General features: G+C 38.7%; 1 protein-coding gene across 4 annotated transcripts in view; it reads right to left on the bottom strand.

Moving 5' to 3' along the window:
* Positions 1 to 23243, bottom strand: part of LOC117397104 (sorting nexin-19) — a 39700-nt gene that overhangs the window by 5828 nt on the left and 10629 nt on the right. The window contains exon 10 of one of the 4 annotated variants that reach the window (XM_059009838.1): positions 8258 to 9457. The exons of the other annotated variants lie outside the window; for them this stretch is intronic. Coding sequence (XP_058865821.1) covers positions 9403 to 9457 — 55 coding nt within the window. The 3' untranslated portion in view covers positions 8258 to 9402. Of the gene's footprint in view, positions 1 to 8257; positions 9458 to 23243 lie in introns of those variants that run through there. 4 annotated transcript variants of the gene reach the window in all.

The following is a 23243-nucleotide window of genomic DNA, read 5'->3' as shown; positions in this document are numbered from 1 at the left end:
ATGGACTGAAAAATGAAATTCCGAATTAGGATCAAATAATAATAATATCACTAATATAATGGGTGTTTATATAAAAGTTAATACACAAATACATACAGTATTAAGTGTGGCGATAAGGCTTTAATCTATAGACAAAAACCTTGAGCACACACCTAAAAGCAGATAGAGCATCAACATTCAAGGACTGCCACCCTAGCGCACAGGGGCATTGTAACAGACGCTATATACATGTGGTTGGAATAACATACAGTACAGTAAGTGGCCGTGGACACCATTTATCCCAAGGGTGGCTGAGATGAAAATAGACAGAACTGCACACAGACACTCAACACAACTTCACAGCTGGCATTATTCAGTTAGGTGAATGAAAAAATCATATTCTGACCTTTGTGGAATACACTGTAATGCACACTTATGTATAATGTATATAAGGTATCCTCAATTGAATCAATCCCTTTTGTGAAAAAACAAACATAGTGATATGAACCAATAACATGTTGTGATTCAAAAATACACATTTTTATATCAATTTCAACATCTTCAGTCTCGAAAAAACTCACTTATTTTTTACAATATAGGTTTTAATGCCAAAAATACTATTGAAAAATCTGGGAAATATGAAAACTGGGACTACAAAAAAGCCAGAATTCTTCAGACAAAAGCAATAAAGCCATCAGGGTATTCCGAGACTATCGATTTACAGCAGTGATTAGGGCTGAACAGAAGAACCTTGCAGCTGCTCTGAGCAATGACATCTCTGAATGTACAATGGTGTCACAAAGTGGAACAGAAAACTGTTACTTAACCAGTGATATAATGGCAGTTCCAGACACATAGCAAAGGAAAACACAGACTACCTAAGTACGGTATTTTCTGAGGAAGCTGGATCTGCTGTACGAACGGAATGTAAAAATGGCTCATCATCATCTATGCTTATAAGGTGCCATACAAAATATAAAAACATTTCCCAGGCTTAACTTCATACAGTACTGCATTCCAAACATCACAACACCTGTTTATGGCAGCTCCCAATACTGCAGCTTAACACTAAACCCGCCACAGTTATACTCCTATATAAAAACGCCGCCAGCAGTCATTATGACGGCTACATTTTAAACAACATCAATATTAAAATGAAAGACAAACTATGGGATACAACTCAAAAGTTTTACTCAAGCACGTCATATCAAACATCTGCACAGCCGAAACACTGTATTTAAATGAACAATTAAACATAAAAGGGTTTATTTTCTAACTTACCGCAGATAAAGCACAACTTCAAAGTGTTAATCTCACGCCTGGAATTCTGCTAAGGATGACTATCTTCCCTACTACTGTACCTAACTGTCAGATACAGGCCAGCTTAAAAACTCTTTAGAGCAGCACAATGAAACCTGGCAACTGGATGACTGAAGCAGGCGGCTGCAGGTGTTATTGCATTCAATGTGTAAGATGGCCACGATTTGTTTGAGCAGGACTTCCATCTTTTCAGAATCGCGTTGCTCATCGTCGGTTGCCTAAAAACTAGTAATAACCCTAACCCCATTTTATATCTACTTGCATGCCTTGAAGGTGTATTGTTCCTCAATTGTTCTTCATTTATGTTCCACGGTTTTTACGGTCTATGAGACAACGTTTTGGCTGGTGCTTTTTGCTTCAAACTTCCTCGCAGTGATCCAGGAACACACTATTCTGACTGCCCAGAACTAAAGGTTTTAGTGATTTGGGTCTGCACATGTCTCCAGGCTTGATCCGTTAAGACCCGCTGGCAAACAGAGTTGTGCTTTCTGGTCGTTTCCGGCACACATTGCCATTCCAGGACCACTTAGCTCTGTCTGCTTTCCCATGATTGTTGCCAAATAGTTTGCTTATATATTTGCATACACAGCAGAATAATTTAACTGACATTCTATCATTTTAATTCCACTCTTAAATGTTGGTCAATTAGTGCAAGTAACAGCCAATACTCCTTTGAACACCGTCCCTTTTCCTGTTGTTAAAATAACTAGCAGAAAGTAAAGGTTACTGTAGGGCCGGAGGCACTTTCAGACAGCGTGCATCTCCTTGTTAAAATGTACTGCAGCAGTAAGCTTGAAGAATGCCTGGCAACCAGGGGGGACCACAGCTTCCTGCAGATGTGAAACATGCTGCCTTCTGACTGCAAGGTCAAACTGACCCCATAGGGACTCACGTGTTTGTGCAAGACAGAACCGATGTCATTGTGTGACCATGAGCAAGTCACTTAACCTCCTTGTGCTCCGTCTTTCGGGTGAGACGTAATTGTACGTGACTCTGCAGCTCATGCATAGTTCACACACCATAGTCTTTGTAAGTCGCCTTGGATAAAGGCGTCTGCTAAATAAACAAATTAGAAACATGTCATGCTTGTTCTTATTAGTTTTACAAGAATCTAGTGGCACATACTAATTATGAGTGCCTCTACCCTCTTCCTAGTCTTTTCTTTGAAATGTGTTTTAGAGAGTAGGGCTTACCACTCCTGAATCACTGGTTATCAATTAATAATACTGCAAATCTCAGAGTCATAATTCTATGTCCTGGTGTGCTCTGTGACATTAAAAAATATATAATAATAATAATAATAATAATAATAATAATAATAATAATAATAATAATAATAATAATAATAATAATAATAATAATAATAATAATTACTCTTGTGGTTTATAATGTCACAGAACCCCTCGATGGATTTACTTTCTTGCAATTAACTGCAACCCATATACTACAGTATTCTCTATGACTACCTTTCCAAATTTGTTTTTAATGAATTTAGTGTGCCCAATTATCTTTTTCTTTCTTTTTTTTTTTTAAAAACTACTCCTAAACCATTTTTTTTTCTTAAAAATAAAAAAAAAATCTCTAGCAACATCTGCAAAATGTTATTTATCATTCATTGACTGTAAGTACATCTACAGTTTTAAAGTTAAAGTCTGGCATAAATCACATTGACTGTCCAAGTGGTAAAAACATTAAGAAATGACAGTCCTTGTTATCCTGTCTTGCCTTTGATTTGAATTGTATTTACAGCCAGACAAGATATTTCTGAGCAGACTAGACTATACTGTAAATGTTATCCCATGTACAATCTTATATATACATGTCCTTCAAAAGGTATTTGATGAACTAAAGCACAACATACTTTTTTTTTGTCTGCTAACCAGCAGGTATAGTGGTCAGTTGTACTTCAGAACGTATTTTTTCCTATACAGCATGTGTTGTGCAACATGACCTAATTTGATTCAGATTTTAGGTTACAAAATCCACAGCAGCAAAGTCTGTTTTGCAGTTAAGTTTTTCTCCGTAATATACTGTTGCACTAAGTCCCTAAATGTAACTGCTACTGAGTCTTAGGAGGAGGAAAAATGTGACATGAACAACAGCAAAGCACCTTCTAGACCTGAACTATTTTGTGCTATGCATAACCAGCTATGAAAGTCTAAATGAGAGATACCAACAGACTTTTGTACCTCCGCAATGTGAGGGACATGCATTATTGTGGAGCTTCTCGGAGGTCTGTTCTTTTCTGGATACATCACGTTCCGTGACATTTAAATTCCTGCACACTGTAGGACAAACCAGCCACGTGGAAGGGGGTGACCCAGGACAGCAAACAGCTTTTTCAGATGCCACCATTAAAACCACATACTGCATGTCCTACCACAGCTCTGTAACTCAATACATGCTGGTCCTGTGAAAGGTCAGCACATTTGCTGGAACTTCCAAACAGCTGTCTTGGTCACGTTAGTGATGATAAATAAAGAACCATTGTTGGTTTGCACTTAACTGGCCTGTTTTACGGTCCTCGTTCAAAGAAGGGGGACCTTCATGTGTCTGCCTGTCATACTCGACATTGTGAACACAATAACTCTCTGAAAGACCTTATTATGAACAAAACTGAGGCATAAAACAAAACAAAACAGAAAAACAGTTTAGCAGATTACACCCAAAAGCGATTCATCTACAGTGTATGATAACAAAAAATCAGCACGATGCAGATATTTGAGATATGAATTGCTTCCGGGTACCTTTCCTGCAGGGCCTGGTGTCAGCTAGAACGCTGGAGCAAGTTTGAACTACGACACAGGAAGTGATTCAGAACCAGCAGCAACTTTTCATTTACCGCTTTGACTGTGAAGTATCTGAAATACATGCAATCATTTTTTCTATTGTTTATAATCAGTTTTCATGGATATAGTCTGCCTGTCTGTCTTTTCAGGGCTGTGTCTTTATACGTCTGTCTCACCAATTGTATGGGGCTGCTTTGTTTTTTCAATACAGTTATCCACTTTTGCCTTTGCTTTTTTTTTTTTGTTTGCTGTGGTTTATAATCACTTATAATGTTATGAGGTAATAAAAGAAGATTGTAACCCTTCCTGCTGGAAATCAGTTGTTTATAATGTGTGCTGTTATATTACTGATAAAGAGCGGAAGGAAAATGGATGCTTTAAGCAATCTGTTACCCACTATTTACTACGCTTTCGTGCAATAACAGAAACAGTAATGGCAAGTGTTACAGGAAGCGATACTAATTCAAGGTGGTACAGTACTGGAACACAAATAATCCCGTTTCTCGTCTGTCAAGATATTTTTAGCACCTTGAGTAAAAACTGGAGCCACTTTTAACTTTGGGATTACGCAACAGTTAGCACTCCAGGTTCTTTCATATAGATGGCATGACTTACAGCTGCTTGTAAAATGACACAATATATGCATAGTTACTATAAAACCCAAACACAGAAGAGCGGTTCAAGCTGCGGGATCTTCAGGCACGGCAGATTGGCAGGGACATGTATGTGAAACAAGTACAGTATATTAAAGGATGCCAGTTAAGCTTTGTGGCTATGCGTCGCAGCGACGGGCACTGCCTTACCAGCTTACATTAAACAATTAATGGCTGGAAAAATGAAACCGCCTACTATTATGGCTTCCAGTAGACTTTTGCGATGTCATTTTGTAGTTTCTTTGATTGAATGATGTTAAATAAAAGATCTAAATTGTGTTCTTATATATATATATATATATATATATATATATATATATATATATATATATATATATACACACACTTTTTTTTTTTTTTTTAATTGTCTCAATCCTAAAATTTTAGGTGATGCAAAACCTTTGGCCATAGCTGTAGATTATACTATTGTTTCCATTCGTTGTGTTTTAAATTAAAATAAAACTACAGGCACAAAAGTACACAAACACATTCTGAATAAATATGAAAAAGTGTAATCAACAGATATTAGACTGCAGGGTATAATGTTTATTTTAAGGAAAAATACTGCCTGAAACAAATCAAGGGCGATTCGGCACATTAACTGGGAATGAATTGCTGAATCTCTCAAGAATGGAAAAAGGGTGTTACTCAGGGTCTTTAAGCCATTGCTTTTTTAAACAAACCCTTTCAACGGTTAATACAGTCCTTGATTTCATGTGACACTGAAAGAACATAAGCATGAGAACTGTATTGCACTTGGACTGCTTCCTAATTGGCCTCAACATTTTTGCTTGGAAAATCTGATGTTGCCAAATCTAAAAGGGGGGTGGGGGTTCTGCACAGTTTCATTATCAAACACGCTGCCAAAAACGCTTTGTGACACTGTAGAAAAACAGATGTCTGGTAGGTAAAGGGGTAAGGCTAGAGGTGCAGAGTATAACGACATCAGGTCTCATCAGCCATTTAAACTGTTCTTGGAAACAGACGGGCTATGCCTACCGACCTTCCTGCCTAGCTTCTTCAATCCAGTTATTTTTTTTCTTTGAATGCGCTCGACCTGCGTTCAAGGGGTGTTCTTCTAGCTCCCTGCCATACACGTATTTAAACCCAGACTTCATCAAAATAAGTCAACAGGTACCGGGTGTCGGGTTTCTTCTTGTACTGCTGGAAATCCACAGCTGTGCAATAGATGGCTGGGCTTGCTTTAAAATAATTATTGGCTGATCTAGCCTGGAAAAACAACCGCTCTATGACGGCAAACGTTGTAAAACTGTAAGGGGACAGTTAAAACAGAAAAGAAAACGTTCGACTCAAAGAACTGAACTTTTGGATCCTTTCATAATGTTTTGTTACAGCTTACTGAATCGGACAGCAGCCACTAATAACGTGTCTCACCATTTCCAAGCTGAAATAGTAGTTCTACTGTTCGGAAGAATAGGTGGTTATAAATACAAACCTTTATAAGTAAAAGAGAATTTTTCAAAAAGGTACCACTACATGGTGGCGTAGGGTATTTCACTTCTAGTCTAGTACGTGATACTGTCTGGTTCAGAGAATGCAATATAATGGACAAAGCTCTTAAATTTCCAGTGTATTATGTGAAAGACACATGCAGGTTTTATTCCGGCTTATCGTTTTGTATTTTCACACTTTTCACACCACAGGACTCTGACATTGCCCGGGGTCTAAGCCATTCTGTGTGATTTGTGAATTGGTCAGCATGTCGCAGCCAACTAACCTGTTGAGCAGAATGGTTTTATTGTGACTGATGCATTATCATTCTTCAAACTCGGGTTACAATTTAAGGTTTTGGAAATGCTAAAAAAAAAAAAAAAAACATTTTTACATGATACCCAATCAACCATGAATGCCAATTACACTAAAATGAATTCTTAAACTGTAATAAATGTTCAAAATGTTCTGAAAACAAAAGTTACTAGGACATAGAATATCACAAAAAAAAACGTAACATTAAAAGAAAAAAAAAAAGAGGTTGTAAAAGAAAAACAATAACCTGCACCGTTGACTTGGCAGTTTTATTCTGGCGCTTGAAACAGAAGTAAAACATTTTATTAGATGGAAAGCATTCAGTCTTCATGTGATATGAAACGTACTGTACACAACTAACTCACTGATCTACTTTGATCTATCGCCCTAAAGAATACTTTATCCTTACTAGCCTGGGCGTTACACACAGTTTAGCTGTTACAGTAAAACTCTGATTGATTATCATAACCTTGACTATCTAAACAGCCCTTATTTCTAGTAGTATTTGTAGAACAGCGCAGCACTTCATGTTATATATGTAAAGGTATACGGGTTTAACTGTATGCATTTAGGAGGATTCTTGATTGGGTAAGTCATTTAAAAAAAATCCATAGTTCTAATTCAGTTAACAATTTCATTATCCCTATTAGCGTGGATAATAGGTGTTTTACTGTATAACACTATATTGGTCTATTCAGTTTACCTTGATGATGCATGTCTTAATTCTAAATTAACTAAGAATTTACTGCACTGTGTTTGCACCATTTTCTTATAATAATGCTTAAAGCTGAAATTACAAACGTCCCGCCACCTGGCATCTTTCCTGCAACCTAGTTTTATAACATTACCAATAGTTTATTCCTCTCAGAAAATGTACACTTGCTTCAAATGAAGATCCGAGGAGTTTTCTGCTCATTTACTATAGAGGATATCTGCCTGGTGAGCATTTTAAATATAAACCATTAATATCATGTGCTCTTTAGAATGTATAACCATACAACAAACTGTCTCCAGATGGCAATGCAGTCGTGCTCCTGATTAATTTAATCCCTTTAATGAATCCTATGGGCATTTTGCTAGGAAACCGGATTGCGTGGGCGTGTTTCAGCTGGAAGTCATTTCTAGCTAAGGGAATTGCCTTGGTGGCATCACTAAACAGTTACAACAGGCACGCTACCCACTGATTTTGTCTTCTGTTACACTGTTAGAATTTCAAACAGCAGTGGTCTCTTTCCCTATCGACCACACATTGCAAATGCAGACTGGCTTGTAATCACGAGACGTGTAATGGTACAAGCATAATCCACTTGTCATTTTAGACTTTCTTATTGAAGTCTAGGAAAAGCGTACGGGTCTATTTCTAAAGGAAACCCACTGAAGGACAATACTATACGGCCCTATTTCTATAGCTGCTGTTTTTTATTTGTCCTTCGTATTCCTGAAGTGTGGAAATGGATCCGCAAGTTTGGTTAATTTGTTATTCTGTCAGGATTTTTTGTAGGTATACATACTGAACTTGGACTCTGTTTCCAAATATAAACGCGATGGATACATATCCACCAGTGTGGCCCCCACCTGTTTTGTCAATAGTATTAAGAGACCCAGCAGGTTTCTAGTAAAAAGGAAGCAGCTAATATCAATGTATGTGAAGCCTATTAAATCCACATAAATGAAAAGCCATTTTAGATCGTACAAGTAGTGACTGTTTGCACATCACAGACACAAGCTTAATCAGAATAAACTATGGGTGTTAATAGTTTAGATTAGGCTTATCGTAATGATTCCTTACAAAGCTGTCCATTATGTTTAAATGTTTAAACATTTTTTATTCTAAAAGTTAAAACGTTGGGGGACGCAAACAGAATCTAAAATCCCTTCAATAAAACAGCATTTCATAAGACTGGAAGCAATTTCCTGATATAACTCTTCTTAACTGACTGCCCTCCACACATTGTAAAAAAAAAAAAACGAAACACGGATAACTAAACATTCTAGAAAGTAAAAAAATTACAAATGTTAAAAACCACTGGTGGCAGATTTTGTTCAAAATATGTAACGGAGAACTTATAAAAAATACCACATGCTGCTTTAATGGTGCTACTTACGTGCTAACCCCTCAATAAATGCAAACCTTTCATTTCTTGTAATTTTGGGGGTTTTTTTTGTACATGCAGAATGTATGTTCTAACAAATCACGGCTTATTTGCTAATTGCAAAACTGGGTCATGGGGGGATGGAAGTCAAGACTACAAAAAAAGCAGATCTCTTTAATGCATTAGAAATGGGAAATATACATTTAACAAAGAATTCAGCAGATTAAAGCAACATGCAAGGTGTGTAGGAGGATAGAAGATGAACCAAAGGTGCCCCAGTACAGCTCTGAATATGCGGGAGGTGAGGAGAATGGGGGTGCAGTATTGATATTCATAGGCTGGCTTGGCAATGAATAATTCTGGTAAATTAATCCACCCTCAAGGATGCCCAGTCAGTGTGAGCCTTTCAAGCACTGATACAAGTGATGTTAGAGGCTGCTGCTAAAAAAAATTTCATTAAGTAGATGGGACTACAAAGCGATATGTAATTCAATTTGTTAATGTAACATTATTCAGCAGGTTTAATTTGACTTTATGAAGCATTCTATGGGGTGATGCAAAACTTTTTGGCCATAGCTGCTGATGTATCAGATTTATTTATGTAGGACTAACATCATGGCTTTAGGCAAAAGAATGTGTCAGACTGTGACTTCAAGGTTATAAGGTACTAGCACAGCATAAACCTTTTTTCTTTTTATTTTTTTATTTTTTCTATGTGGGGTCCAAGAAACCGCAGGTAACTGTCGCTTGGCTTTGTCTTTTACTTATTTTTTCTCTGTGTGAAAATGTGAGAAGCCACTTTCACATTCGTTGGCAGTCCATTTTCTTCGTCCTTTCCCAACCCGGTTTTGGCAAGCTGTAATTAAAAGTGAGTGAACGTTCAGGCTGAAATTAATATCCGAAAGCAGATGAATAATGGAGCGGTGGGGCTCTGACAATTAAACAGCAGACCAGAGCGCTGTTACCCATTGTTATCTATGACTTTAGCTCAGCGGGGAGCACACGGCAAAGGCACTGGTTGCATGCTGAGCCCGAGGTGAAATTAAAAAGTATTTGTTGGGAAACATTATGAATCTCCTCGGGATCTGGACACGCCTCGAGGCGAGACCTGCTTTATTTTCAAGACAAGAGAACAAGAAAAAAAAACAAAAAAAAACCTCTAGCTGCATGGCTGGGGGAGTGGGGGGGGGAGGTATAGCGATTGATTCGCACAGTTGGGGAATTCAGCAGCAGTGATTAAGGGGTTCTTTAAAACAAAGAAACGCTTTCCATTTTAAATCAGCTGTCCTGGCTGTATCCCCATAAAATAATTGGCTTGTCAGGGGTTATAAATGGCAAAAACAACCTATTTTTTTCTTAATGTGTATAAATGTGTGGCTGTTAGATATATTTCCGTTGTATAAAATCAGTGGTTTTATATATATATATATATATATATATAATGTCATAAATGTATCAGGTGAAAATGAACTTTGAGGAGACCAGCATCTAGTGAGCTAACCAATAATAGAAGGGTAACGGCTGCTTAATGCAGTCAACGGGCCTCTCATGCACTATATTAATAAAGAGACTCTCTGCTTGGGTGCAGTGGCTGCACATACTGCTTATTTTATTTCATTTCATTAAATAATGGATTTATTTTATGGACAAGCAGAACATCATTGTTTACCATTGAGTGTCTGTGAAGACATTCAGTTTTTTTTTTTTTGGAAGCACCGAAAGATGTGGGTTTCCAAGAGGAAAAAAATAAAAAATATAGGTACAAACTGTGACCCTGAGCTAAAGCATGCTAAATGTGTCCCAGGGTATGGAACAGCATTCCAGCTGTTTTTACATACAGATGCTGTGTGGTCTGAATGAATTCCTGACCTGAACGTTAAAAGAGAACGTGAAATGAAAAGCACGGTCTTTTATAATTTAGTGCACAGGAGGACCTTTTGGGAAAGGCATTGATCACACAGTCACAGAGTCACGCAATTCAAGCCAAGCGAAAAATAAATAAATAAAATCTAAAAGCTCCCGCGGAGTTGCACTGGAGCGTGTCATCTCATTGTACTGCGTTGACGTGAGTTCACCTCCGAAGAGTCAAAGCCCACAGACCTGATTGAAATAAGTTAGTGAGAACCGTACTCTATACCACTTACTATAAAAGAGCTGAGCACCACCCTGTGGCAGATCAAAGAAACAAAGATACAAAAATACTACTCTAAACAAGTGATGCAATACTACTTGATAGAAGATTCTACACAGAACGCTGGCAAAAATGTGTTATAAGTTCAGCTCTGATGGGGCTTTTTGGTACATACCAGTAAGGGCTTTTTTTTTATGTTCCACATGTTGGTAAAAGATCCTCTTATTGTACTTTCTCGTAAGACAGTTGAAGAGCACTACGGTACTGGACAAAGCACCAACAGCAGAGAAAGATCATCTTCATTTTAAATGTACGTCTTACATGAATACCTGGCACAGAAATACCTGGCACACATAACTATAGCTCTTGCTTACTGTCTGTGTCCTGACTGGCTCCCCTCTGCTCGAGGGTAGACCAGTTTTATTTCTTAGGGTGTACTGGCATCTTGTGGAAATTAAATGTAATTACAGACTTCACTTAGGTGCAGATTTCACCTTGTTTTATGGGATAAGTGGTTTTATTTCAAGGGGGCTGTCCCAAATTTAACTAAGCTTAAGCAGGTCAAAAGTGACTCTCGATCCCATATATAAGTTTTATCATCAAACACATGGATCCACGCGCTGTACTTGGAATGTTATAATTATACCAAGTCAAGAAGTGTCAGCTGCTTTGTTTCCGGAACGCTCTTAGCGTAGATACGAGCAATGCCCTACACCTTGCGCTGTGGCAAATAAGAAATCATGTGGCATGACAAGTTGCTAATCCATGGGTGTGGGCTTCCACTATTAAAGGAAAGTTTCCTACCATCATCACATGCCATTATGCACACATACTTCCACTAAAAGATTTACTAGTTTCACATGCTATCAGTAACCCTATAGATCTGAATATATACCAAAGGTTTGATTGTAATGCTTGTTAAAAAATAATAATACAATCCCCTCCTGTTTGTTGGCATCTCGCTGCTATCCAACTACCAGGAACCATTAAACACCCTTCAACTTGTAACCTGATTCGTTTCCATTTTCCATTGTCCTTGGAAGAAGCTATAACAATTCAAATATTTACTCAAAAACTCCAACATATTAACGTATGTTTCATGCAAAATTATTTTTACACTTTTAATTTGTATCCAGTTAGTGCCAAATCAATACAATGCATGCTTTCACAGAATACAGTAGAGCTTAGCAGCATTTGTTAGGGAGCAGCAGTCTAAAAAAAGGGCCCAAAAGAGGCTCTTCATTGGCCAACTCTTGCATGATTAAGGAACAAAGAAAATAAAGGGATGTTTTTGAGTTCTGCACCCTAGCACGACTGGTAAGCTCTCATATAAACTGTGAAATAAATGCATCAGCCAGTATAGATGAAAATTCAGGCTTCATTCATTCATTTATATGTTTATGTTTTTGCATTAATACATCGTTGTTAAGACTTCATGCATGGCAGAATCGATTTCCTTTAAGGCACTCTGTCCAAGACAAAGGACATTGGGATGTATAATGTTGTGCCTTCACGGTGTTTTAAAATAAAGTACTTACCAGAAATAAAAATGGAACCAAGCAATAAGGGTGGAACCAAAAAGTTTACAGAAGTTAAAAGGCAAATGTGTTCCGAGTTTGGATAAGAAAGCATTCTGCAGAAGACCCAGTTCAATTTCAGCCAAATCAAGCTCTCATAAAGCTTTTGGCAGAGCAGTAACAATACTGCAGAACCCTCAGGTCAATATATCCAGACATGGTACACCAATGCTGTTATAAAGTCAATAGGCTTCTTTACAACAATGCACAAACATGCAATTTAGGCCAATAGACAAGTGTACATTTTCTTTGGGGGGAAAAAAGAGCAGCCATAAGTGACCCACTTACTCTACTTCTGAATAAAACTGAAAAACCATTAGGTTAATGTGGCAATTTTCATTAGGGAAACATGTTTACACAGAAAACCCAAACCTTAGCTCAGCCGCCCCCACCCCCCTGTTCTGTAACGTTCTGTATTTACAATGGCACTCTCGTGACATTAGAAGCTATGGGAGCACCTGGCATCCCTTCCAGTCTATGTGTGGGGTGGTTAAATTAGATGATACCTTCGGGGACTGAAGCAGAAACTGCAGTGTGTGTATTCTGGCAGCGTAACAGTACATTTCCACCCTGCGCCCTCTTACACTCTCTCTCTCTCTCTCTCAAAGATGGGTTAACCAAAGTCAGCCCCAGAAAAGTGCTAAATCTTTTACAATAACAACCAAAATGTTTTCTTCGCTATTAAGGGACTGTTTGTTTTGCACTTAAGCAGTCTGAGTATAACCATGGAGTGTTTATTTAAAACAATTAAGAGGGTAGGCCTCTGACCACACAAGGCTGCTTATAATTGTGGCCTTGTCGCCTTTCTAGCACAATTTGTTAAAGTATAGGGTTTCAACCTGACCTCCTCTACATATCTGCCTATAAAGCAATGAGAATCAGCTTTCAGATGCATAAGTATGATTTAGTCCAATCGTGCTACAGTTCTATTCTCTTCTCTAAAAATGAAGGAGCTATAATTTTATTATAAAGGCTTATTGGGCTAATCAATCCCAGGAGAGTAGAGGATAAGACAAGGTGACAGGTACTCTGAACCCATACACAATCATGCATGCTGAAAAGGCTGTGCATAGTTAACATATACAAAGTTTAAACTAAGACTTAGAGAACAGAAACAGATGCATGGTTTAAAAAAACTTTTCACTGCTTTTTTTCCTTTTTCCAAGGCTTCACAATAAACAAGGACAGATAAAATGAGTCTTGCATGCACAAAGCAGACAGATGACTGTAAACGCAAAATGTTTTTGGGCATCTGGCAGCTGGTTTTGCCAAGGTCTGGACGAATCTACTGCAAGCGAGATTTTGTGATTTGGCTCAAGCAAGAGGTAATGTAGACATGTGTGGGCCTCAGAGCAACAGATGTCAAGCACATGTAACTCATTTGTAAAGATTTCTATGCATACAAGCCAGAAAGGCCGCAGTCAGCCTCCCAGCTTTTTTTTGTTGTTGTGCTAATCAGGGGCCAGAAGTATAAGACGTGGATTCCATTCTTGGCAGAGCACCAAGAATCTTTTTGCGAAGTACTGATAAGTCACTATACGCAGCAAACACCGTCTCGTTGGCCCGGCTCCGTCCAACGTGATGCATCTGTGGACACTACGCGCCGCTTCTTTCAGCTGAACAATTCCATTTTCGGTCAGACAGTATCGCCGGGTTCCTGTCTCAACTAATATGACCCTGGAGATTTACGGAAGCTCTCGGTCAGCGCTGAACTATGCCTGCCGTTTCGGAGGGGGAAGGATCTTCTAAGCCGGAGATCGAGGTACAGGACGAAAGCGATACGAGTGGTGTTAAAGTGAAGGGCTGGGGCTTATTAACCGGTGACATGATGTCATTTAAAGCTTATGGTTATCACATATTGTGCTAATATTACACACAGGATCGTGTTGCTGGTCATGCATTTGAGGGATCTAACAATATCCACACAGGTCCCTCTACTCTGAGGCTAGCGGACGGGTAGGGTGATGACTGGGGAGTTCACGTTGCCTGCTGCATGTTCTTCCTGCTATATAAAGAGGCTGGCAAAGGTAGATGCTTCGCAGAACTGAATGCAAGGGTCCTTTGACCATGAATAAGGGGGGTTTATTTCCTTTCCTGGACTTCCTCCCCAAAAAGTTTAGATGACAAACAGGTGCCATAACAACCAGTACTACTTATCAATTTACCCTGAACCAAAATATGTTTTTTCATGCACACATGTACAGGTATAAACATTTACATATATATTTTTGGCAATTTTACTGCAATCAAAGAGACAACCTGTACTGTACGTTGTCTCTTTCGGTTGCAATAAAATTGCCAGATGAAATGGTTTATGAGATACTAGCCATAGTAGGTGAGGCGGAGAATTTGCAAAGCTCCTCATACGAAAAAACGATCTTTATACAGCAAACTGGTTCTGATCAGAATTAAGAAGAGGAAGAAGAGGAAGAAGAAGAAGAAGAAGAATCTTCTACCGACCTACCTACCCAACATTTGAAACCTGATGCTGGAAACCTTTTTAAGGAGGGCCTTACATTCAAAATGCAGGTAGCAAGACAAATCCTGGACTGAATATATATATATTTATTTATTTTACAATCATATACAATCCAGGGCTGTACACTTAAGTTGGGTTTCGATGTTCTTTTGGTCAAGTTTGGAAATAAACAATTGTGGTCAACTCGCAAGGTTATAAAGATAGCAAAACTCACCACAGCAAAATTACAAAAAACTACTCTTACTGTAATTATGGAAGTTTTGGCAATGTAAAAAAAATCTCTAGCACGCAAACACAGACTTTGCATGTACTTTTTCTTTCTTTTTATTTGTATTTGGTTTATTTAATAAAACGGCCTGTTGAAGACATAAAATAAATGACTACTCGGTGCCTTCTTGTTAAGTGTGCAAGCAGACTCAAATAAACTGAATAATAAATTGAAACCTTCGCAGCAGGTTAAAAAAGAAAAGCACTGGTCTTTGTTCATAAACACTTACACTTTAAAGCCTGCCCTCAGCCCCTGGCCCTGCTGGCTTCCACCTCTATGCAGATATATACTGTGGCCAGAACTCATTTCTGTAAGGGAATGCATCTTTACATTTAGAAAACACACAGCCCCATTATGCAGCTTTTCCACTGTATTTTAGGACCAGTAATTCAGCTTGGTTATAAGGGAACTCCCTCTGTCTGACATAACGAAAGCCATAAAGAGAAGAAACTGTATCAAGTCTAGAAGGTTCGCTTGTATTCATTTAGAGTGCATCTACACTGCTTGGCCACTTTATTAGGATCTCCAATAGGGTTAGCACTGGCGTGAAATTGAGATGCAGACTAGGCTGATTATGTTATCCTTACTGCCCTTCAAGGCAGCCCTAGTTTAAAATGCAATCGCCTACAAAGCGTTCAGGCTTTTAAATATTGCATTGCCTGAGACAGAGACAGTAGTTCGTCTTATAAGGTACTGCTGGCTCTACCCTGTCTATTTTAATTTAAACAAGCAAACTGTTTTCATTGAGACTGAAATTGTATCAAGGACTGGGTCCCTGAGTAGAAATGAACTCTGGGGGTCTGGGGAATGGAGACGAGATTCCTGCTGACAGTTTTGAAATGCTGGCCTGTCTTTTACTTGATCAACCTGTCATCGGTGTCTGCAGTTAGCTTTATTGTTTATAAACACATTATTACCATCTATATAAAACTATTCCACCACCACGACAGGTGCAGCGTCCAGTGCACAGTGCTGGCTGACAGGCGCCAAAGTAGCTTCAGAATAGAATCAATGGGAAAATGGGCTTTAGCAGTAAGAATGTTAGGCTGCGTCGTGTCTCTGCACTCAGGAATAACTATCCCAAAGAAACCGCTGAAGTAAAACAGCAACACTACCTAGCAGTAAGGCATGCAAACTGAGAACGTCCATTAACCTACAGTAGTACTGATCCAGATATACACTGAATGGCCAATCTGCCCTTTACTCTGTAATGGAGACCTGCATTACTCACAACCCTGCCTATAAATCAAGGATGATGGGGAAAGTCAAAATGGAAATCAAAATGCATGACGGAACCTTTCATCAGGCGTTGCTCTAAATCACTGTGGGTAAACCTGTGCCAGGGCTACACGTGTATATTTAGTTACGAAGTTCATTTACCTTAAAGTATTTCAAAAGGTCAGACGCAGACTTTATTTACTAAATAGAATGAATACAAATATAAAAGCGCTTGTCCAGATCACTGTGGTCTCCGCCTTGGTACGCCTGTACGATGGTGTGCTGGCTATGGGTTGCAACACCCTTTAGTACCTACTGCACCCACTGTCCTTCCAGGGCTTGGCGTGCTGTTTAGTGAGTGTTGACAGGGTTCAGCCATTACATGAAATTGCTAAAAACAATTAACAATTGCCGGTTTTACTGTGCTTAATTAGTAGCCATATTTAACTCTTTTTCTTCTGATATAACTATGCCTAATTAAGAACAGCTGCAGTGCAAGGGTGCCATGCTGCCTTGAATTAAGCTAATGCTTAATAAGTATGCATCAGTTTATTTCATTGCTGAACTCCAAAACTGGTGCTGCAGGACTAAATAGCGTGCAGTCCCCGTGCCAAGCCCTGACCTTGTTTTGTCATCAGCTTGCCAGCGGGAAGGTTAAACATGAGCATGTTTTTTTTCAATGCAAGGTAAGACGAGCTCTTGGTAGTAACCCGTGGAGACTTTGGGGTTTTAAGAACAAGTGCTTTTCACCACTTGCGTTAAATCACTGCACTTTGCATGAGAAGGTCGCCGCCAATAATTCTAAGTATCCTACAGTGCAAAGCCAAAATACCAGTCTGATGCAGTCTTTAGACCCTATTTATGAGTGCATGATTGAGGCCAAATATGTACTCTAGCACAGACCTTTTTAGGCTCTCGCTTCGCAAAGCTGCCCAAGCTCCGCGCTGATCTGTTCATCTTTCACTATGTGCCTTGGGAACCTGTTGCCTTGACCCACTTTTTCAATGCTATTTTTTCATTTGTTCGCTATTCCACTTCCAGTAAGAATCACAAACAAGATAATGTTTTTTATAGAAACATTCCTTCCATGCAGCTGATCGACTGTGTTTAATTCAACAGACACATAATAATAAAAGACGGACTCAACGCATGAACTGCTGTAACACCAAATAAACTGTTCACAATGGAATTTATACAGCATACAAAAAGATACTGCTATTTGAAATCTGTTGACTATCCAATAGAATATAGGCACGAGATCAAGACACTAGAGTGAAAAATATAGTGTCTGATGAACTACAGACATGGCATCCAGCAGTTATGTTGTCTAGCCAATCCAATGCCACATTTCTACCTGCACCACTAAACCAGTAAAACTCAATACTATCTTCTTCCAATAATCAAAGTGGGTCAGCTGCTGGCTCCATCTGCAGTATTCAATCAAGCCTGCAACCTGGCATTACACTTAAGTAAAATATACAGGACAACTTCTGAATAAATCCCAGTTCTTATTAGCTTTCCACCACTTCAGTTTCAGGTTTAACCTACTGCACAGCTCTGGCAAATAGTTTTGCATCACCTAGAAACTTTAGGATTTTTTTTTTATTATTATTTAACATCATGTAATCAAAGAAACTACAAAATATATCTCAAAAGTCAGACCTTAATAACATTTTCAAAAATGAGGGTTACAACATTTTCATACGTGATCCAACACTTATCATGTTTAAAAAGGATGATATAATCGTACGCCCCTCTATAATGCATCCAATTCAGAAGCCTTGGAGCCCGTGTAGAAATGTCTCTACCCAACTCCTTACGCAGGTGCCTAAGCTTCACTGACCTTGTAAAAGTCTAACAGCAGTATACACAGAGAGAGCTCATATAACTAGAAATAATGGTGTGGAAAACTGCATTTTACTTGCTAGTCCAACAGCTCAGAATCTTTTTTATTGCTTGCACCAAATCAGATGAACGTGTGCTGGAATGGGCGTTTGCTCAAGACGCCAAACATCTTCGTATTTCTGTACTCGTCTGAAAACAATTCATTTTTATTGTGCCCACAATTACAGCACTCCTTTGTCTAATAAATACAATGTTACAACCCTAATGTTATGAACTGAAGTTCAGTTCCACCATGCTGCGCCAAGTGTTTCAGAAAACACGCTAAATGTTCCACGCTGTCTACGCAAGTCTGTGCCATGCCCACTTCTATAATACCCACCACTGTTTTAAGCCACTGCCAAATCAAGGAATGGCCAGACTGGAACTTAGCCAACTGGCAGAGCACATCTGTCCAGCTGTCCAGATTGCTGCTTTTAAAGGATTTTTCCGACTCCACATGGAAAAAAAGCTGCTTGTTGTTATTACATTGCTGCATGCCTCCATAAACAGGACAGTTTGTTCCTATTTTACAAACATAGCTCTCAGAAACATCCCCCCCACCACCATATTGGCACACAACACAAACCTACGGCTTGCTTTTTTGGTTGGGATATATTTTTGATTCCCATATTGTGTTCTGTAGATGAATCCTTGAAACAGTTTTGAATAACGGTTAATAAAATTAAGCTAATCTGACCGTTCTGTCTGATGTAGCCCCTAGCGCCAGTACCATTTCTAATGTGTCTCTCGTTCTGCAGTTTTCATTTGAAATCCATGTCGTTCACAGTAAAAAGTCTAGGAGGTAACTAACAAGCAGACCTCACTTCCACGTAGGTCCTCAACAATTAAGTTATTTCTGTGCCAAAACTCAGCCAAGGGGGTCTACAAGCGTTCAGAACCCCAGATTTAAGTGCAGCGTCAGGATTGCAGATCAAAGGCTCTAATTTGCTAAAAACAGAAAAAGGCTTGAAGAGTTCCTGGCTATGAAACATCTGTCTGCTGACACTGCCCAGATACTGCTGCGTAACACGACAAGGGAAACGCAGAATGAAATGATTTTGTAAAAGTGCTCACCCCAGAAAGAAAACATACACATTAAACGTCTTTGTAAATGGTTGCAGTGTGGTCTGCATGCATTAATTGAGTTAATTAATTAATTGAGTTTTCAAACTTTTAATTTCATATAACATATTGTTTGAATTTTTTTTTTTACTGGACATACATGCCGACATTTAATATGTTATCTATGCAATTATTAGTGCTATTAACTAATATTGAACAGACAAGCCTTATTATTTAAAAAAAAAAAAAAAAACGTTTACAGGGTGACTCTGGAAAATGCTGTGCTGTTGATTGAAAGCAGCATTGCTCCCCTGTCTAACCTCACTATACACGGTGTAAGTCATTCATTCTGGTCATCAGGCTCCCTGGCTGACAGAATCTTGTGCACAACTCATGCTCTGCAGAAAACCAGGTCAGACTGCATAACAAAATTAACCACGAACATATTCCACTATACATTTGTGCTGCATGATATCTATCGAAACGGATAAGTCTGGTTTGTGAACAGCAGGGGTTGTCGTCTTGCTGAGTCTTAGGGGTGATCTTTGGGGCAAGGAACTGCAAAAGCAGCCCATATTATAGTGCATTACATTACATTACACGCTGCTTTTATTAATGCGTTTTTCTGTGATTTTATTCTTGTCCCTTGACATTTCTGGGTCGAGATCGTTTTGAATCGTAAATAGAAAACGTATGTTTACAGCCTATAAACTGAAAGAATGTCTTGGTTCTTAGAACAGAAATCTAATGAAAAAAAAGTGTTCTCCTGGATAAATGCCTAGCCAATAAAAATAATAATGCAAAAACAGAAAATAAACAGACAGCATCTGTGGTATGTGCGCAAAACAATGATGGACCCAAAAATCACAAAATCCGAACACATTGCGCTTGCTGAAAAACTATACAATTGAATTGAAATCCCTTGTCCTCTGCAGTTTCCTCAACTCAAGTTAACTCAAGTGTAGTATTTTGCACAGAAAATATAAAAGCATCAAAATAATTTACTTGACAGAAGTAGGTCAATGGCTCCCTGTTGTGTGATACTACAATAAGGCTGTAAACCACACTGGCACGTCCCTCGATCAAAATGATGGAGCGCCAAAGACTTTGAAAACTCTCAACGGGACCTTATGACTAAGTGAATAAGCAATGCTCTTTGGAAAGGCCTATAAACTGTGGTTAGGGCTGTTAATGCAAGTTCACAAAAAATGTAACCAGTGAATAATTTTTTTTTTTAAAAACTGATAAAAACAAAGTGTTGACGATGAGGAAAAGCAGACCGATCTGCAGGTACAGGGCCTGGTTCGTTGGGGCGAGTCTGCAAGTATATTCACTGGGTGGTGGTTACTTTTGAATGCATGCTTCTCTCATAATCTTTAAACATTCATGTCACAAGAGATCTGCTAATACTAGAAGTGTAACACTGAAGTCACGATACCTACAACAATACAGGACAGTCCTGATGGACAACAATAAAGGGACTTTCTGGGTAAAAGAGAGAGTGGTGGGGCATGTATTCAATCGAGGGTCAAATCTGTATTGATCATATAATAGCCATTTAGTGGATGGGTGTTACTACTGTATGTAGTACTTTAAAAATTGTGGCTGATCTGATAGGGATTTACTTGAAAAAAAATCACACTGTTTTTTTTTTTTATTATCAGTTAAACTATTAAAATTCCATTAGCAACTCCTTCACTGCACTTATGTGCTTGAAATGGACACAGTAATCTACTCTGCGTGTACAATTAGGAACACATCTTCCCTGTCTAAAGCACTTCAAATGCACATTTTATCATGAACTGGACTACTTTTAGCCCCTCAAATAAAATCAAAAACAGCAGAAAAAAAAAAAAAAAAACAACTACTAAATTTTTACGATCGTCTAACAGCAAAAGATGCCAGAACTTCTTAGTTTAATTGTAATCAGAAAAATTGCCATATTAAGTCTGCATTTGATATAGAATATCTGATGTAGACAAAGCAATTCAAGGGTGGCTTAGGTATTTAAGTGCTTTATACTGTAGCTCAACTCAGAAACTACAGTAATGTATCTGGGAATCACTTTTGGAATCTGAAGTTAACTGCCTGGCGTTTATCTTAAAACAGCTTAACTCTTGTAAAAATACAATGGGCCCTGGTTTGTCGGATTTACTGGTGTAATTAGCACCACTGTGCAACGCACCTCTGGTTTAATTAAAACAGCAGTGCTGGGGTTTAGTGCCATTTTTGTTTTTTTTAATTCCATTTCCTGACATTATTAAATGCTACTCAGTAAACCCTAACTGTAATAAAAAATAAATTTTAAAAAAAATTATCAAATTCTACTCATTATTTGAGTAGGGCAGACAGTAAAATACCCAGCTTTTCTAAGCAACAAATGAAAAGACAAAGTTTTTAAAACACGGCAAAAGTACATTTATTTACACAGTTTTTGATACTATGTACTTGATGAAAAAAAGTCCTGCTATGCTGTGGCAGCCAACGGAGAACCACACCTTCTAAATAAACAGGACAGCACAGCTGTCAGTGGTTGTAAACATTCTCCCTTGCAGAGTGACGGAGGCCACACACTGTGTGTTCTAAACACTTCACTAGATGCAAGACATAATATAAAATGATTTGAGAACACAGGGCACCACTGTTACTGTATAGTGCTAAAACAAATATATACAGGCTTTTTCAGAACTATTGGGACAGCTCGCTGGGTTGCCATGTGGTTTCCCGTTTAACCAAACTCTGCGGTAACTCTGACTAGATACTCGTCCACAAATACATGCCAATGCTTTTAATGATCATGCTGTCTCACAAGAGCAACTGCACCCTGAATTGTTATCCATTTTCAAGGAACGATGAATAAACAGGGTGGGGTATTTATTGCCCCTTTAACCCCAAAGAAGATCCGTGTTGACCAAACTTCTTCCTGAATAGAAACTTGTCTCTTCTAACAATAGGATTAGCAGATCCCAGAAGTTCAACCAACAGCACTTTTTTGTCTGAGCTTGGCTTCGATCTAGTCACAAGACCAGGCACACTGAGCGAATAAAACATAAGCACCCAATACAACAGTCGTCATGGATAAAAATGTGCATCACTACCTTTTTTTTTTCTTTGCTTAATACGGATATCTGGTGTTTTTCATCGTTCAGCTTTGGATAGGTATAGGTTTTATTTCTTCTGAGCCAGGAGTCTGTCAGTGTCTCAGCCCTACTCACGTCATACTTTTCCTTTGAAAATAATTGTCACTTCATTTCGGTAGCTGGTTCCCAGTTTCTCTTCAAACAAACTGACAGTGTGGAGTATAAACACACATACCTCAGTGCTTCCAGTTCCGAAGCTCAATTGTTTGACTTTTTTTAAAGCAGAGCCATTTCAAGGTAATAGCTCTGGCCTTGCTACTGAGTTGCAGTCCTTTTTGCAATCGGCACTATGAAGGGCAGACATACACTGTGTCTCAGGTAATGTTAGAATCTAGACTAAGCACTGCAAAAAAAGCCTACTTAACGAGGATGGAAAAAAGCAGCAACTGGGGGAAAAAGACTGGAAAAGAAGTCTACATTCTTTCCAAAAACAGTACCAGAGCAGGCAGCTCAAAATACCCTTTGTTACATACTTTTGACATCAACCTGCCCAGAGGGGCTGGCATTAAGGTAACATATTTGAGTTTGGTGATGGGCCTTCAGCAATTTTTGACACCTTGCAGCAAAGAGCGGACAGTCCTAAAAGTGTGTCGTCAACATGTGTCATTGTGCAAATCCTATTACACTGGTGCACTTGTGTGCTGTGCACCACGTACTGTAGATATATATATAACTACAAGGAATTAGAAAGCCATTAGCCTGTCAACTAGAAAGGGAGTTTAACTGCCTGGCAGTGCACGTGCTCCAGGTCTGCACCTGCAGCAGTCTAATGCTTTGAGTGGGTGCCGGTGTCAAGCTGACCAACGTCTTGACAAACGCACGCATTAAAGCTTGTTACAGTACACCTGCCTAGTAATGTTACCCAGACTGACACATTCTGAAA

Source organism: Acipenser ruthenus, chromosome 39 (genome assembly GCF_902713425.1).
Source record: "Acipenser ruthenus chromosome 39, fAciRut3.2 maternal haplotype, whole genome shotgun sequence".
Classification (NCBI taxonomy): domain Eukaryota; kingdom Metazoa; phylum Chordata; class Actinopteri; order Acipenseriformes; family Acipenseridae; genus Acipenser; species Acipenser ruthenus.
This window is presented reverse-complemented; position numbering and strand designations above follow the sequence as displayed.